Here is an 18979-nt window from a genome sequence, read left to right on the forward strand (position 1 = left end):
CAGCTCCCCACAGTCAGGAGAGGACTCACAGCTGCTCACAGGCTTGGGGGTGCCTTGGGGGTGCAGCCCCTGGCACCACTTCCAGGAGGCCCAAGACACGGAGGCAAGCGTTGGTTCCCTGCACCGCAGCCCCTGGTGCCTCCTTCCCTGCGTCACCATCCTCTCTCAGGAGCACCACTGGGTGCATTACTCCCTGCCTTGGTTGAAGGGGAGCTGCTGGAGGTCGTCTCTGATGTCCTCCATGGCCCCTGGCTCTGCCCCAGCACCAGCTCCCATTCACTACCACAGTCCTTCTGCAGGGCTTTTCTCTGCTTGGATTTGGCCACCCCAGCCTGCCTGCATGGTTCCAGAGGGTCCCAGCGAGGCTGTGCTTGGAGAAGAGGTTGTGATTCTCCTTGGTCTGAGTAGGTGCAGTGATCTGGCTGGGGATCATGAAGGGAAGGAAGGGACAAGAGACCATAAAGATAAGCAGCAGTAAGGGGAATTTCTTATCAGGTTAAGTGAAGAAGAAGAAAAACAAAACATATATATACTCATACACACACACAGAGAGAGAGTTTTTTAAACACCTATATACACATATATCACCACGATAGCTGACAAGCAGTGGGTCAGGGGTACAGAGGTTTTCAAAACTCGTCTGGAGAAAGCACTGATGTCCCTGATCTAACCATAAACTTCTCCCTGCTCAGAGCAGACCTTCAGATGTCCCTTCTGACTCAAATCCTGAAGGAAGAAGGGGCTGGACATGGACTCAGGAGGAGGGGACACTGCTGCATGTTGAGGTATTGCTGCCATTTATAATCACTGTTTCACCCTGTCCTCAGGGTTACAAGGTGAGGGAGATCACCCTCAGGAGGAGGCTGTGCTCCAAGGGACACCAGGAGTCCAGTTGGTGTGGGGATCCTACAGAAAAGTTCTCAGAAACCCTGCCAGGCATTACAGACCCAGAGAATCACAAAAGAGTTGGGGTTGGAAAGGATCTCTGGAGGTCACCTAGTCCAACGCACTTGCTCAAAGCAGGGTCAGCTGGGGCAGGTTGCCAAAAGCCATTGGGTCCAGCTGGGTTGTGAGTATTTCCAAGGATGGAGACTCTCTGGGAAACCTGATCCAGTGTTTGACCTCCCTCACATTTAACAAGTGTTGTCTTGTGTTCAGATGGAATTTCATGGGGTTTAATCTTTTTTTCTGTCACTGGGTACCACTGAGAAGAGTCTGGATCCCTCTTCTTCACTCCCTCCCATCAGGTTTTTTTACACTTTAATGAGATTCCCCCCGAGCCTTCTCTTCTCTAGGCTGAACGGTCCCAGCTCTCTCAGCCTCTCTTCATGTGAAAGATGCTCTGGTCCTCAGTCATCTTCATGGCCCAGAGCCAGCCTCGTTTCTGCAAGTTCTCAATGTCATCGCACTGAGGAGCCCAGAACTGGACCCAGCACTCCAGGTATTGCCTCACCAGTGCTGAGGAGAGGGGGAAGGATCACCTGCCTCTGCCTGCTGCCCTTCCTAACGCAGCCAGGGATGCTGATTGCCTTCTACACCATGAGGGCACATTGCTGGCTGATGTTGCACCTGTCCACCGGGACCTGCAGGTCCTTTTCCGTAAAGGACCTTGCATTTCCCTTTGTGGAACTTCATGAGGGTCTCCTCTGAACCACTTCTCCAGCCTGTTGAGGTCCCTCGGAATCCCAGTGCAACCCTCTGGTTTATCAGCCACTCCTCCCAGTATCCTGTCATCTGTTAACTCCCTGAGGGCGCCCTCGCTCTCATCCTCCAGACCAGTAAGAGATTAAACAGTATCGGCCCTAATATTGGACCCAGGGGAACACCATTAGTGACTTGCCTCCCGCTGGAGTTTGTGTTGCAGGTCACAAAAGCTGTGAGCCCAGCAAGTCAGCCAGTTTGCCATTGCCCTCACTTTCCCCTTCTCTAGTCCATTCTTGGTCTAGGAGGGTGTTATGGGAGCCTGGCTGAGCAGCTCCACAGCTCCTCCTGCTCGTCCTCCTTGAAGACAGGACTGACATACGCTTTCTTCCAGTCCTCAGAAGTCTCACCCAAAAGCCATGGGACCTTTCAGAGGTGACCAAGAGTGGCTTCACAATGACATTGGCCAGGTCCCTCAGCCCTCACGAGCACATCTTGTCAGCTCCCATGGCCTTGTTTATATCTGGTTTGTCTAAAGGTTCCCTAACCTGATCCTCCTCCACCAGACTTGCCCTCTGGTCTCAGGGGCCTGAGATTCCTGAAGGCCGGTCTCACCAAGAAGGCACTGGGTGCCTTGGCCCTTTCTGCATCCTCTGTCATTACAGCCCCAGCCCCATTTAGCAGCAGGCCCGTGTTTTTTCCCAGCCTTCCTTTTGCTGCTGATGTCACTGTAGAAGCTGCTCTTGTTCTTCAAATCCCTCCACAGATGCAACTTCAGGTGCGCTTTGGCTTTCCAAGCCCATTCTCTGCATTCTTGGGAAGTTATCGTTGATGGTCTGCAGAAACCGCCTGGATTGCATGTGTCCTGCCCTGTTGTCCTTCCGGCAAATATCAGGGTGGTTCAAGTCCTCATGAGGACCAGGGCCTGTGAATGTGGGGTTTCTGCCTGTTGCCTGAAGAAGGCCTCCTCTGGTGCTTCCTGCTCAGGTGCTCTGTACCGGGCACCCTCTACAACATCAGCGATGCTGGTCTGCCTGCTAATCCTGACCCATAAGCTCCCAGCTAGCTCATTACCCATCCCAAGGCAGAGCTCCATGCGTTCCTGCTGACCTCTCCGATAAAGGGCAGCTCCCTCTCCTTTCCTTCCCAAAAAGCTTGGATCCTGCCTGCATGTGCTTGAGGTCTTTGTCCCCTTGGCCATGGCAGCTGTCTGTGCTACCGATGTCTACGAGGAGACAGGTTGCTCTCATGGCACTGGGGCCTTATTGTCTCCTTGCAGCCCCTGGGAAGGCCGGCCACTGCCATACTCTTGTCCTTCACTAAGCATTGCACATCCCACATCACCCTGCCCCAGGAAGAGCCCTGAGCTCTGTGAGGGACAGGATCTCCCTTCCCACAGGCTGCAGGTCAGCACTTGGCCTTTCTGCTTCATAAAGTCAGCCAAGGCTTGACTCACATCAGAGCCACCTGCACAGTGCCTTTGCCTACCTGCAATCACAGCCTCCAGTTATCTGCTCTGACAAGTCCATGAGGAGGCTTTGTCAGTAATGGCCCTCAGTGGGGCACATTAATGCTTCAAGACACCTTGGGTTTTGCTTCTGACTTTGACTTCTTGAGAGATTACTTCTGTCTTCTCTCAGTGGAGGACGTTCATGGACTCAGAGCACCAAATACACCATGGGGCTCATTAAAATGAAGAAAGGCCTAAGGAGTCATGTCTCTTCCATCATCTTCATCAAGTCTTCTCCAGCTAATTAGAGGGGTTTCAGGAGTGGAGTTAAAGAGAAAGATTTCAATGACAACTTTGAAGACATGATAGCAGCATTCTCCAGTTGATATTGATCCAGGGTCTCCTAAGGAGGTCTCGACCAGGACGAAAAGCAGTCCCTTGAGGTCCAACACTGTATGGGCCTCTGTGCTCCTCATCTCCCCAACCCCACCGTTTCTCTCCTTCACCGCCTGGGACTTAGGTCACTTTTCCTTACATCAGACTTGTCCAGAAGAGAACTGGCTGCAAACAGGCACAGAAGGGTTTTTCCTAATTGTTAAAAAAACCCCAAACAACCAAAAGTACGACATGATAAACAATAAATCACACCTTCACTGTGTGGTACATCCAAGCTGCCTCCAAAGAGGTTTGCTTTTCACAAGGGGTAACCAGACAAGAGATGTTTTAGACAGACAGGAAATGATAAATAGAATTCAAGAGCTAGCCATAGAGACAGCTAGGCAGACTGCTGAACGAAAAGTTCAAAGTAGCAACTGGAATGGTGAGAGGTATCTGAATGGTCACAGAGGCAGAGGAAGGGGAATCTGGAGACCAATGGAAAGTGCATGAGTCCAGTTAGTCTGCTGGAAAGGTGACTTCAGACATGATCAGTGTAGTCAGGCCAGGTGGAAATACCTGAAAGATTAGTGAGATGCAATGCAGAATATAATACAGAGAGTAGTAGCAAGGCAAGTACAGGGGGAAAGCTATGTGTCTTCTCACACGATTAAGACACATCCTGAAAATTCGCATTTTGGCATGAGAGAAATTACACTGACATTTTATTGAAAGTATTGAACCATTTCAGCTGATTAAAAGGTGCTCTCTTTTTTTTTTAATATTGAAAAATTTTCTTAGGTTTTCAGGCTGAGTTCCTCTGTCTGACCATAAGCACCCAGTGCCACCTCTAGAGGCCCCAGTGCATCTGAGGTGCTTGCCTGGGACTGGCAGTTATCAGAGACCAGAGCCCCTCGGGAGCTGCAGATGGAGCCTGGGCAGAGGATGCCAGGGCATCGACACTGGCACCAGGCATCTGTGTCCCTGGAACTGCATCCTCCCCAGCACATGAAATCACCAAAGACGAGTAGATTGCTACAAACCAAACCAAATCCAGGAAGATAGGAACACAAAGAATCCGAGAGGCTTAGCATTTTCTTCATTCTAGATCATTTTCTTATTTTCTCTGTTGGTTTTATTTTTTGGTTTTGTGTGGGGTGGTTTTTTGTTTTGCTTTGGTTTTTTGTTTGTTTGTTTTTTGGTTTGGTTTTTTTTTTTCACATTTTCTGATGCTAGTCAGGCCTACAGCATTCAAAGAGATCATTTTCTGTCTTGCAGAAAGCCCAGTGCCCCCCTCAAAAGAGTCCCTGCCCAGGACTGTGCATATCCCTCCTCACTCTTTGCACACAGCAAGTCACATTCAGGTGCCCAGCTTTCTCACCTGCTACAGGGGAGCAGAGTGACCAGTCGCATTGAAACACCTTGGGTTTGCATGACGACATTTGCGCTCGTCTTACATTTCTGTTACAGTGGCTTCCTAAAGGAGTTCTCAGACATCAAACCACGTTTCCTTTTCATCCCCTACAAGGTGTGTGATGCGTGACACTGTTTTAGGTGATGAAATAGATGAGAGTGGTCTCACTCGGTATTAAACAATTCAGCGCAGATGTCTATGACTAATCAGGTTGTCTAGACTTCCCTCTGTAGTCAGTGGAGAGCAAGAACCTATTTCAACTGATATGTCCAGAGGTGCTTTTCTGGCGGTTACCAGCTAATGCTCCGGAAGGGACCCTGGAGGTCCTGTGTCATGTTTCCAAGCTGCCCCAGGGAATCTCAGGCAGCAACAGACTCTCTACGTGGCCAAATTATTCAAGACCCGAATGTGGATTTTGTCATGAGGTGAAACCTAGCTCAAAAATAAATCTAGGCAATAACTGAAGAAAAGTCATCTTTCTCTAAACTTCAAATTTTTTTGCCAGCTCTAATGATGTTTTGGTATCAATTCCAATGATTTTCTTCTTTCATTTTACTGACAGCGTCAAGCGTGCACACCACAGTTGTTGCTCTCTCACTCTAGGAACATATTTATGTGTAGTCATTCATAAAACCACATTTCCCACCAACACTGCTAGCAGAGAAACTTTGTTCTGAAGAGCCACTCAGTTTACGTAGGTCAGATCAATCTGCTCCTGAACCAGCTGGAATCTGCTTTTGGGCAATTCTGGGCAATGATTCTGCTCTTTCTCTTACTTCTCCACCAGCTCACGGTCATTGCAGCTGTGGCTATCCTCAGCACTGATATACCCATCCAGTTTTGCCTTTGTTATGAGTAACAGAGTCCAGCCCAAGTCAGCTCATTAATGTCTGTGACAACAGATTCTCTTCAGCACCCTCTGGGATGCTCCTGGGCTGCTGGTGCCCAGCCCTACTGGCCGTCCAGTGATTTGGGGCTTATTAAACTACACCATGAGCAGCAAGACTTGTGACCATGGGGCTTCCAGATGCCTGTGTGCATATCAAAGGACAGGAGGGCAGCGGGTGTTAATAAGGATGTCTTGGATAGTACAGGTCCTGAGCATAACGCAAATAGCAGGAATAAGTGGTGGAGATTGTACTGGGGCTGGCTGGGATGGCATTAATTTCCTTCACAGCAGCCAGTGCAGTGCTGTGCGTTGGCCTTGTAACCAAACGAGTGTTGATAACAATCCAGTATTTTGACTGTTGCTGAATATTGCTCACACATCAGCAAGGTTTTTTCCTTTTCCTGCTCTGTCCCCACAGCCAGTAGGCTGGGGATGAGCAAGAGGCTGGGAGGGGACACAGCCAGGACAGCTGACCTGAGCTGACCAAGGGGATATTGCATACCATATGATGTCATGTTCAGCAATAAAAAATGAGGAAAAGGATGAAGAAGGGGAGGATGTGGGTGCTTATGTCATTTGTCTTCCCAAGCAACTGTTACGTGAGCTGAGGCCCTGGTTTCCTGGAAATAGCTAAACATCTGTGTGCTGATGGGAAGTAGTGAATGAATTCCTTATTTTGCTTTGGTTGCGTGCGCAGCTTTGCTTCACTTAATAGACCAATAAATAGGTTTTTTATCTTGAACCACAAGTTCTCCCACATTTGCTCTTCTGATTCTCTTTCCCATTCTGCTGGTGGAGTGTGAGCTTGCAATGGGTGGGTTCTTAGTTGCTGCCTGGGGTCAGCCCACCACACCTGCGTACAGTCTAGCAGTGCTGGAGTCAAAATTCTCTTTGCCTTTATTGAGAATTTTCATACTGCCACTTGCTTGACAGATAGAAAACGTTTTCTTCTTGTACGTTGGTCTAGATTGATCAGGGTTGGCCAGAGTGTTGGATATATGTCTCAGACAATATTTATGCACCAGGAAAACTGGCCGTTACTGTGCTAGGTCTGTGTTTTTGAGTATTTGTCTTAACCCTTCCCCTTCTGGTGTCCTCAGGACCCATTCCAAACTGCATTGGCTGGCCTTTGGAAATCCCGGGCCAAGGGTCTGGGTCATTGGCTGTTTTTTAGCTCCCAGATGGATTGCAGCAAATCAGCAATGTGGCATTCCCCTTTTAAGGTGCCCTACCCGTATAGTATAAAAAACTGCACTCTTGGACGGAAGGCAGGCCTTACTCCTGCACACAGAATTCCCTCAACAAATAACTCTTTGTTCATTTAATATTGGGTTGGCTGACTTCAGGTATTGTCCCCAACACACCCTTGGCTGGACTCAAAGAGCATTTTGTCTGGGAAGCTCTCCTAAGAAGCAGCCTCATGCCAACTTCATTCTGTAAACTGAGGGACAAGCCCTGCAGCAAAAGTGGAAGGTTCATGGGTGAGGGTGGTAACTGAAATGACGAGCGATACATCTTTTGGTCTGGCTCTCTGGATGCTCGGAACCAAAAGAGCTCTGAAGAAAAGTAAATCTGGAATTGCTGCTTACAGAAAACACATTTAAAACTCCTTATTAGCCAGTTGGAGCAGCAAAATTCTTAGTGTAGGAACCGTCTGTCTCGTGCCATGACCAATGCAGATTACACTGGAGTAAAAGCCCCAGTCCAGCAACAACATATTGAAGGCCCACGGGCACAAGTGCAGATTGACTTTGTGGGACCTCTGCCAGCGACAGCTTGAGCTTTGCCAGAGCTTAAAAAAGCTTAAAAAGCTTTGCCTTCCTAAAAACACTGAAGTTAATATAGAAATACATTTCTCCCTTGTAAACTGTCCTTGCTGTCACGTCCCAGCAGCTGCTTCATGGCCCCTGTCAGAGCCAGCCCTGTCCCTGCACTGACCCGGCCCTGCTGCCCCACCAATGCTGTATCATCAAGGGAAGACCCATGGTGGAAGGAAATGCACGATCACTCATCCTGGAAGGGACCTTGGGAGGTCTGTCGGCCAAGTAAAACCGTGGTCAGTGGAAAAAGGGAAACACGGGTTGGGCTGTTTGTATGCTATACGATGTTAGTGTAAAATGTATACCTATATAGAAACGCAGACAGTACGGATCCCTCCAGGAAGCTGTCTTAGACACTCTGTCTCTCCAGAACCTGGCCCTGGGATCCCCTCGTCCCCCTATGCCCAGACAAGAACACACACATGCAAAGAGTTCTCTCCAGCACACAACCACAGAACTATTGAGTCATCCAGCTTCCACCTTTTCTGTGTTTCCTCTTCATGCTTGGTTCCAGTCAGGAGCTCCTTTCTCATCCAGGCCTTCCTCCTGCCACCTCTGCAGGACCTCCTGCCTGCCAGGGTGGACCATTTTGGAGCTGAAAGAAGAGACCCTTGACCATCAAACAGCTCTCTGCACCCCTCTTCTCTGCAGGGCTGTATCCCATGGGATTCTTCCAAGCAGGTCAGGCCAAAGCCACGCTATTCCTGATGCAAGGCAAGATGCTGTTCTTGGCCACCAGGGCACACTGCCAGCTCATTCAGCTGGCTGTCCACCAACACCCCCGTGTTCTTTTCCACCAGGCAGCTTTCCAATCACTCTTCCCTGCGTGCCTGTAGTGGTGTGTGGGCTTGACCCAAGTGCAGGACCCAGCACTTGGCCTTCTTGACTCTCATAAAATTGGCCTTGGCCCATCAATCCAGCCTGTCCAGATCTCTCTGCAGAGCCTTCCTACCCTCCAGCAGATCAATACTGCTGCCCAGCTAAGTGTCGTCTCCAAACTTACTGAGGGTGCAGTGGATCCCCTCCTCCAAATCATTGATAAAGATATTAAACAGAACGGGCCCCAGTACTGAGCCCTGGGGAACACCACTTGTGACCGGCCGCCAACTGAGCGGCACTGACTCAATGAACTCAGTTCATTTTCTCAGTTCATTGAGTTCCTCAGTGAACTGGCTGCACGCGGACACAGCATGTTTAACTTCCTTGCTAACAAACAAATTTAAACATGATGTAATTCAGGAAACCATAAACTACTCTCGTCAACCTTATGCTAAGTGCAAACTGCATCTGACGCAGTCCGCCTTTCTCAAGGACCATTCATACAAGAGCTCTTTGAGACCTAGAGATAAAAAAGAATAGACATAAACACAATTGAAGAGTGGGCTAAAGAGCTATTGAGAGATACTACTGGAAGATAGGAAAGTTTTTAACTCCGTGAAGCTGGAAGCAGCAGCTACATAGTTTCTTCAGCTTCTTCAGTGGGTCTTTGAGCTCCTGGTTCCTCAGGCTGTAGATGAGGGGGTTCACTGCTGGAGGAAACACTGAGTACAGCACTGCCACCACCAGATCCAGGGATGGGGAAGAGATGGAGGGGGGCTTCAGGTAGGCAAAAAATGAGGTGCTGAGAAACAGGGAGAACACAGCCAGGTGAGGGAGGCACGTGGAAAAGGCTTTGTGGCGTCCCTGCTCAGAGGGGATCCTCAGCACGGCCCTGAAGATCTCCACATAAGACACCACAATGAAAACAAAACACCCAAATCCAAAAGAGGCACTAACCACAAGAAGTCCAACCTCCCTGAGGTAGGCATCTGAGCAGGAGAGCTTGAGGATCTGGGGGATTTCACAGAAGAACTGGTCCAGGACTTTGCCTTGGCAGAGGGGTAGGGAAAATATATGGGGAGTGTGCAGCACAGCATAGAGAAACCCACTGCCCCAGGCAGCTGCTGCCATGTGGACACAAGCTCTGCTGCCCAGCAGGGCCCCGTAGTGCAGGGGTTTGCAAATGGCCACATAGCGGTCATAGGCCATGACAGTGAGAAGAGAATACTCTCCTCCAACGAAGAAGAGAAAGAAAAAGACCTGTGCAGCACATCCCGAGTAGGAGATGGCCCTGGTGTCCCACAGGGAATTGGCCATGGCTTTGGGGAGAGTGGTGGAGATGGAGGCCAGGTCGAGGAGGGAGAGGTTGAAGAGGAAGAAGTACATGGGGGTGTGGAGGTGGTGGTTGCAGGCTACAGCGGTGATGATGAGGCCGTTGCCCAGGAGGGCAGCCAGGTAGATGCCCAGGAAGAGCCAGAAGTGCAAGAGCTGCAGCTCCCGCGTGTCTGCGAATGCCAGGAGGAGGAACTCGGTAATGAAGCTGGCGTTGGACATCTGCTGCCTCTGGTCATGAGTGACTGTCCAAGGAGGAAAATGCAGTGAGAAGTTAGGGGAGACTTCTCTAAACAAAACAAAAGCCATTTCTCCTAGATGCTCCCCTTTCTACACCCACCCCCTTTTTACTTTTCTATGAGAACTTCCTTCAGCTCCATTTCTGAAACCCTGCTTGGTGCTGGCTGAATGTGCCATGAGAAATACGGGCTCTGCCTGCTGCCTGCCAAGGAGTCAGCCTACTCTGCAGGAGTGGGTTCATGGGAAAGGTGGGGGAAGGACCCAGTCCTGGTGTTGGACTTTGTCAGGTGAAACTGCTCCTAACGCAGAAGGGCCTGTCAGCACCTGCACTCCCTGTGGTGAGGAAGCAGAATGGCAGAGGGCAATTTCAGAGTTTATTCTTAAAGTTTCCCTCCGTTTCCCCTGGGGAGTGTTCTTGGATGTCAGAAACCTCAGAATTTCTGCTGCCCTCAGGGAGAACAGAGGGAGTCCTGAGAGGCAGGAGGATTGCCTGTGGCTTAGAGCAGAGTGAAGGGAGCTGGTCTGTCCCTCCGCCTTGTTCCCAGCTGCCCTGGGCTTGCACCTTTCTGAGACGGAGGGTGATCACACTCCCATGGTGCCCTGAAGACCACCAGACACTGCTGAGAGCAGAGGGATTCACTGCAGACCACTAAATGTCTCACTCGTTCTCAAGGTCTCAGAACCCCACTTCTAGCCAAGGACACACATGCCTCATTTCACCAACCCGACAGCATTTCCTCGGTCGTAGAGTCTCTGCGTTCTCCGTGGGGCTTTCAGAGAAAAGAGAGGTGCTATGGGACAGCTTTGCATCCTTGAGGGCAGTTCAAGGCTTGGAAGAACAACTCAAATAGACAGCCAAGTGCCCTAAAGATGGCATCTCAGTAAGAGTCAGCTCATTCCCCAGCCCCACAGACTGTATGGATGAGATCTCCACAGGTGAGAGGAAACCTGGGACACCTGTTCCCATGGACACACCTGCATGGGATGACACACAAGATCAGTGTGTGACTCTGCAGCTGAAACTCCCATCCCCAGAGAGCCTGACAGCAAGAACAAAATAAAATAAGAATAACCTAGACCAGTGGAGAAACAAGTTAAAATAAGGTGAGGGTCTGGCTGAGAGACGCCAGGTTAGAAGCACTCAGGCACTGACTCAGGACAGCGTTACCCTTACCCAGCTGTGCACACCGCCTCCCGGACACCAACATTGCCGGGCAGCTGCTCTCAGCCCCTGTGCTCTGCAGAGAGAGAAGGGCCCGTGGCTGCAGAGCTGCACCACGGCTCTGCTGGAGCTCTGGCTGCAGAGGAGGTGGTTCACGCCTTGGACCCCGCGGCCCTGAGGGCATGGGGTTTGCTGGGTGGGAGAGGAGGCTTGCTCATTCTCCCTCCCACAACATTTCTGGTTTTAGTTTCCTCTCATTTCCTGATCATCTATCTGCTGCCTAGAGATTTTTTTTTTCCCTGGGAGGTGTTTCCCTGTTCCATGTCTTTTCCCTGCTAACAAACCCCATGTGAACCTCTGGGCACTCACCTTGGCCCTACAGAAACCCTTCTGTTTGCAGGGACTGGCTGGGCACATGTTCCTGTTGGGAGTGGCAAAAGTTCAGAACAACCCTGATGGGTCCAGCAGAGGTGATGCTGGTGCCGTCCATAGGCAGAAGAGCAGTCGAAGGCACTTTAGGAGGCTATTAGCAGACCTACTGGCCACTCCAAGTTGCAGCTCAGGAGTCTCAATGACTTGCTCAAACTTGACAGGTCCTTTTCTCTTTCTCTTTCCCTCCCCCACTGCACCTCTTCTCTCCCCTGCCCTCACAGTACGAAACTGAAAACACAGACTCGGGAAATCTCCTTATCTTTATTGTAAACCCTGCCTTGAACTTTCCCTTGAAACATCCCCTTGGAAGTTTCGTAGCGGTGATCTGGAGCTGTGAGCAGCCTTGACCCACGCAGCAGCCTCTCTGCAGAAGAAGGATCCTGTCCTGCCCTGCCAGAGGTTGCCTTCCACTCACAGCTTCTCCCTGCAGCATCGTGGGCAGCTCCCCGGGCAGGCTCAGTGCTGACCCTGGCAGGCGGCAGAGTCCCTGCCCCAGCACACAGCCCCAGCACACAGACCCTGCTCGGAAGGACGGCCCTGGGCACACCCAGCTTCACACCCCTGCAGTTATCCCCAGGAGAAGGCAGCGATCGTGCCCTGTCCCTCTGACCGTGCAGCAGGGAAGCCCTGCTCTGGAGCATGTTCCTCTCCTCTCCAACAGGGATACTGTGAGAGTCATCCTGACAGATCCTGTCAACTGTGGGATGTACCAGCTTCAGGAGATTCCTGCAGCCAGAGACTTACCGTGTCAAGGGCTGTGAGGATTTCTCCCTTAGTGAGCTCTCAGCATCCTCCCACTGCTGACTGCCTTTAACACCTCTCTCTGTCTCACTCCTCTCCCCTCGCTGCCTGCAGGCAGCTCCCATGCTAATTACTGGAGATGAAGCCCAGGAGTGAGGTGTTCAGATGCAAACACCTGGTGACATTTGAGGTGCCAGAGCTGGTCCAAGAGACATGGAGGTAACTACATGTTCTAATGTACCTGCTCTGAGAGACAGGGTGGTATCTGGGGCATCATTTCTGAGCAGGAGGATGATTTCCTTTGGACAACTGAGATGACAGCAGATGCACACGTTTAGGACAAGAGAATCTTTCTCTAGTTGTTATTTTCTGGGCAGCCTACACAGGGATTCAGCTGATCAAATGGACTCATGGACCACAGGGAGAGCTAAGTCTCTCGCTTTCTGATCTCCATCAGCTGTACTTCACAGATCTCTCCTGACTATCATGAGAGCTGTCTCGTTTCATCCCCACATGGCCTAACAGATTTCAGGACAGTTACTCAATGGAATGGCCAAAGAAAGGCCTGTAGTGTTATGTGAGGTGCCAAGGCTTTCACAGACAGCTGCGTGCAGCTGGCAGGGACAGCACTGGTCCTGCACAGGAAAGCTGCCCCCCTTCAAAGCCTGTGTGTGACACACAGCCCAGACAGCACTGCCTTTGTGCAAGCCACCGATTGCCACCACTGCCCTGCAGCAAGGTCTGTCCCTGCTCTAGCCAGTAGATGCAGGACAGTGCAGGAATAGGAAGCACATCACACTGGGGTCTGCACTCGTGTGCCTACACTCTCAAGCTGCTGGTTTTTCTCTCCGCCACCCTTTACTCACCCCCTTGATGATACAGGCAAGGAACAGAGCAGCAATGTTCACAGTGTGCCTGTCAGCAGCACCTTGTTCTTGCTGGAGATCAGCTTCACCTCTGCCAAACAGCCTCAGGAACAGCGTAGACACCACTGACAGCAGTCAGTGGTCCTCAGAGAGGGTCTCCTGGTCATAGAAACTAAACCCCTGTTGCTGGTACTAGCTGTGCAACCAATTGCTGACCCACAGGATCTGTCCAGTCCCCAAGCCTCTCCCCCTCACCAGCAGGACTGAGGAGAACACTGCCTGTGCCACCATGCCCATCATCCCCAGAGCCATGCAGTCACACTCAATCCTGTGCAGGTTTGGCTGTGTCATTGGTGCCTACAGGGAAGAGCAGCACGGGGTAACAGTCCAAGGTTTGGAAAAACTTTAGCAGCCTCTCAACACTGCACCTTTTGATCAAGGACAGTGGACAGTGTTCGTTAGAAGATGCTCGAGGTTAGTAGCAGCTTGTTGGAGTCAAGGAATCCTGTAGCCGTCCTTACCTGGCAGCAAAAGGCACCCTCAGCTTCCTCAGAGGGTCTCCAGGAGCCCACCAAAGATCTTAGTCATTTTCAGGACACTCTTGGACAAAAGCCCTTAGGAAGTTAATGGGAATTCATTGCTCATCCCAATGTGAGCAGGAGGTTAGTCTAAAGACCTCCCAAGGTCCCTTCCAACCTGAATGGTTCGGTGATTCTGTTGTCTCTGATGATAGCTACCGCGATTCTTGCAGTCATGAATTCCCTCTCTGCATGTGGGTTAGCACCAAGCATGGCATCCCCAGAGCCAGCCTCTCCTCGTGGTGTGATACTGCCTCTTAGGCCTGAAACATGCTAGGTTCCAAGTTCAATTGTGAATGACGTCATGTTCAGACTGGACCCTCCTCACAGCCTGCAACACCTGCGCATGACAGCATGGTAACTAGTGAGAGTGGCACATGCAGAAAGCCAAGTGGAGGGGGCTGTGAAAGCCCTTGACGTGTTTCATTAAGGAGGATGGCCAAGCCCTGACCCCAGGACCCTAGGAATGGGGATCCTTTCCTTCCTGGGTGTCTCAGGGCTCTTGCTAGGGGCAGAGAGATGTGAGGGTTTGTGATGCTGAGTGCTGGTCAGTGCTAAGACACCTCCCAGGCTCTCTCAGGGGTGAGGAGGCAACAAAGTATGGGGGCTGCAAGGAACTGGTGTCCTCACATAGGCCTCAGCCCAAGAGCCAGCAGCCGTAGCCAAGAGAATAAGGACCTCAGTTCTGGGTCCCAGCCCTACCAAAGCCCTTGGCTTTCCCCACCACAGGCTGTCCTACACTGTCCTCTGTCTGTGCCCGTTTCTCTGCAGATTTTAACCACCACCCCTGCTTCCCCAGCTCACTCTGCCCCCATGATATCCCAAGGTTTACTGATAACTCTGTGTCCTCACTGTTCTTCAAACACAAAGGTGTGGTTTTCTGAGGATTTGCCAATGTCTCTGAGTTCCCCACAACCCATCTGGCTTCTTTCAAAGCCCTGTTCACGTTCCTCTAGCACCCAAGATGTCCTAGCCCCAGACTTGCTTGAATCCTCACATGCTCTGCTCTCTCCCTGCACTACCATGTGTCTCACAAACCCTTCCCTCTTCCCCTGCAGTGGCAGGACCTCAGCCCAGGAGGTCTGTGCATCCTCCACGCTCATCGATGTTTCCTGAGGTCCATCCAAGTGTGGGAAGTGAAGGAGGTAAAGGGAGCATGGTCAGCTCACGGTGCATGACTGAGCACAGCCATCCTCAGCAGCGGGCGTTCCCCTTCTCCTAGGGGATGCACATCACATGGAAATGTCTGTCATCCCTGATTTGCAGAAGAGGGGTCTTCCCTCCTGACATCTTCCCAGGACAAACCTCCTCCTCTTCCCCATCCACACACATCAGTTGCTTTCCATTTCTGGGCTCAGATATGCTTAAGGATAAAGGATAAAGCCATCAGCCACCTCCTTGTTTCTCACTGACACCCCTCGACCCTCTCTCTGAGACCTACACACAGCCAGTCAGCGTTGCTTACAGCCACTCACTCTTCAGAAGTGGCCTTAAGCTTCCTGGATCTTCCTGGTGCTTGTTAACTATCTTCCTGGCTCCCTCCAGAGCCCATGGCAAACTTTGTTGTCTATAACAGGGCTTTTACGACCATCTGCTATGAAATCTTTGTCTTTTTAAGATCTTCTGTGCAGAAAGAGTAGCCACAGAAAAGTACCAGGTACACCAACAGAGATGCCAGTAAGAACCAGGTGAGCAACACCCAAGGCTGGGACTCCCTGGCACGGAGTCTCTCCTGCTTGTCACCTTTTCTCATGAAAGAAACAGGAAAACTGTCCATGCCATGGAGCTCTGCAGCAGGAAAATGGAGCTGTACCTAGCGTCCGGTGACACAAGTGGGATCAGCAGGGAGAGAGGACTTCTGTAGGGAAGGCTTACCGAGGCAGTACCCTGGCTTCACCCAGATCAAAAATAAAGACCAGGCAGTGTGCTGACGTGATGGGGAGAAGTGTCCTGGGGTAAAAGAGTGTGGAGGAGAGAAGGCTGGAGAGACTTGGTTTGCAGAGAGTTGAGGTAGTACTTTCCAGGTCTGAGCAGCCTGAGCTTTGGAGACGAGGAAAAATAAAGAAGCTCTCAAGGATGTTTTGGAATTAGTGGTACTGTCCCTAATGGCAGTAACAGGACAGTGCGGTAAGGGAACTCCTTCGTATTCGCGATGATGAACTGAAGCTCTTCCATTTCATCTTTACTTGACAAAATAGCTACAAGTTCTCCGTGATTAGCCTCTGGCATGCAATTCTTAGAACAGTGCTTTTTCTCTCACTGCTAACTCTCTGTTATTATTTAATGCTTACAGCTCTTAGACAGAATTGCCCTTAAATCATCTCTGCTCCATCTGTTTCTCACAGTTTTCATCAGGACAGGGAGGTGGAATAGGGGAGTTGTTCTGTTTTTAGCCAAAGGCGGCCAAGGGACAGATCCCAGGTTAGTGAAAAGGCACAAAGGAAGGCAAAACCTTGATGTGGAGCACACCGCCACGACACCGTTACCTGCCTTTCCAGTCTCTGAAGTCCTAACTGTGCAGCAGGGAGCCTGGAAGCTCTGAGCTCCCTGCATCTGCCCTGCATGTCAGCATGTAAAATGAGACTAACCTAGTCATCAAGTTGGTTTTGATTGTCTTCAGAGCCTAAAGCACCGCATGGGTCAGGAGATTGGCCAGGACACACGAAGAGGAATCACGCTTCTGTGGACAAAAGCGTAGCTGTTCCCAGGAGTCTCAGGTGGCATGGCATACCGATTCCTGGGTGCAAGGAGCTGGTCAGGTGCCTTGTCTCCATGTCTGCAATGGTGGCCTCCCACCAAAGGGTGGGGTATCACCAACCCCAGGGTCAAGCTGGCTGTGGCTTTGTGGAGCTGAAACCTGAAACCCTCCAAACATGGAAATGAAAGATCCTCTCTGGACGTCCTGCTGCAGGGCAGCACCACCTGCCTTGTCAGGGTTTCCTAAGGCCCAGTGTGAAGCTCCCAGGAGGAACTTGGTGGCTGTTGCCTCTGCCATACCATCTGACACCGCAGAAGAGTTTGGCTCCACCACCTCTCCAGGTCGGTGTCACCTGCTTTTAGACTGCCCTGTGCCTCTCCTTCAGCAGACTAAAGAGGCCCAGGTGCCTCCACCTCTCCACACAGCTCATGTGCTTTAGGCCCCAAAGCCCATCATGACCGACTTCCTCTGGACCTTCTCCGGTTTCTCCATCCTCCTTTCAAAATGGGAACCCCACTGGCTCCTATGGCATAAGTTTTATTCAGGTAGAATAATAATTTTGACAGAGTTCAATGAATTCGATGGAATTTAACAAAGTTTAAGAGTGGTTGCTCAAGGTTCAATAAGTTTGATGATGATGTTTACTCTATTAATTACTGCATGGAAGAAACATACAAAGGAAAATTGAGTTACACTCAAGTTCACATGATTCACGGGGAGACCAGGGATACAAAAGGGTAAGGAGGACCCTCCCGTTGAGTCACAAGGTTCAGAGTAGACCTCCTTGCTTTCTAAACTCCTGATGGAGCTTAGCTGTGGCTAGGTCCAATCTTAGTCTCAGACTTGGACAACGATTTATGTCTAAGAGATTATATAGGCAAAATTTGTCAATTCAGCATGCAATCAAAGTTGCCAAGACAAAATCAAAGTTACCATGCTACAACGTTCTGCACGATATCAGTCTCCTACCAAAGATCTGTCGTTGTTAAAAGGTCTCTCTGCCTTGAGGAGCAGCCTTGAGAGGTGTCCCAGCTCAAGGGGGGATCACCGCCAGGCACCCACGCTGCCTAGCAGGGAGAGCTCAAAGAAGGCTCACTGAGGCTGTTGTATTTATAGGATAAAGTGGTTGGCTTGCGGTCAAATTACATGCGATAGGAAAGGTATGCAGGAGGCTCCTTGTACCCCCGAGTTTCTTTGTTCCTTGATAATTGAGTCTTGGAATAGCCACCCACTATTCCCGTGTCAGTCGCATGATTGGTGTTCCAAGCTCATAGACATCATGTACCCCTCGGCTCCTTTGTGGGTTTTCAGAGAACAGATAGAAACTAGAGGAGTTCATGGCCTGGCTACGGCTCACGCCTTTACCTCTTCTGAAGCCTGTACCAAACTACTGCTCGTTTGGTTAAGAGGTCGAGGGCATCCATCGCAACTGGCTGCACACAGGCCACATAAGGATTTTTCCTATTTGCAAGCAAAGCAAAGCAAAGCATGATCAGTTTTCACAAACAATAAAACACACTCTGTAACCACAGGCTAAGTACAAGCTGTCTCTAATGAGGTTGCCTTTCTACAAGGGATAATCTTATGAGAAATGTTTTAGATAGATAGGTACAAACAGATAGATTTGAAAACAACTCAAGTGTTGGCTAAAGAGACAATTCGACTACTGAAAGACAGGCAAGCTTTGAACTCTGTGAAGCTCAAAGCAGCAGCTGGGTAGGTGAGACTTATCGAATGAACAAAGAATAATGGGAGGAGAAAATTAGAGACTAATGGAACTGGCCTTTGCCTAGAGAGTCTGCATCTGCAAAGATGGCGTTAGAAATGGTCATTGTATGGGGACAGGTGAAACTGTTTGAGAGATTAGAGAAACTAAAGACACCATCTAACAGGCAGAGGAGTGATGAAGAAGGTACAGGTGAAGATCAATATTTCTTTTGAATATCCCTTCTGAAAGGTCATGGGATTGGTAAGAGGTCTCTTGTGAGTGAGGACAAGCAAATGGTGCACCCATCTTTGAAAGAGGCCAGAAGTACAAGCCAGGGAATCCCAGGCTGTACAAGCTCACTTTGGTGAGGACTGGGCCATTGAATGGGTGCTCTTGGGTGACATTCCTGGGCACCCAAAAGAGAAGAGCATCGTCATGCACTTCCCAAGGGTGAATCATGCCTCACCAACCTGGTTGCCTTCATGAGGAAGTAGCTTCCTTTGTGCATGAGGGGACATCAGGTGATGTCATTTACCTCCACTTCAGCAAGCCTTTTGGCAAGGTCTCCCTCAATGTTCTTGTACCCAAGTTAGGCCATTACAGTCTGGATGGACAGACAAACAGATGGGCAAAACACCGCTTGGATGATGAGGCTGAGAGAGCAGTGGTGAAGGGGCCAGACTCTACCTGGAGGCCAGGGGCCATACTGGGGTTTGGTGAGGTGGCACAGGGGACTCTCCTGAGCCCTGCACAGTTTAACACCTGTACCCATGACCTGGAGGAGGCAACTCTCACCACATTTTTCAATGTTACT

At 50.4% G+C, this 18979-nt stretch overlaps 1 protein-coding gene across 1 annotated transcript; it reads right to left on the reverse strand.

Moving 5' to 3' along the window:
* Positions 1-8993: 8993 nt before the first annotated feature.
* Positions 8994-9962, reverse strand: LOC309603325 (olfactory receptor 14C36-like; the record flags this gene model as incomplete). The annotated part of the gene is made up of 1 exon (XM_082338202.1): positions 8994-9962. One exon carries the CDS (start codon positions 9960-9962, stop codon positions 8994-8996), a length of 969 nt encoding a protein of 322 aa, XP_082194328.1.
* Positions 9963-18979: the final 9017 nt, after the last annotated feature.

Source organism: Platalea leucorodia (genome assembly GCF_965183815.1).
Source record: "Platalea leucorodia genome assembly, contig: HAP1_HAP1_SCAFFOLD_54, whole genome shotgun sequence".
Classification (NCBI taxonomy): Eukaryota; Metazoa; Chordata; class Aves; order Pelecaniformes; family Threskiornithidae; genus Platalea; species Platalea leucorodia.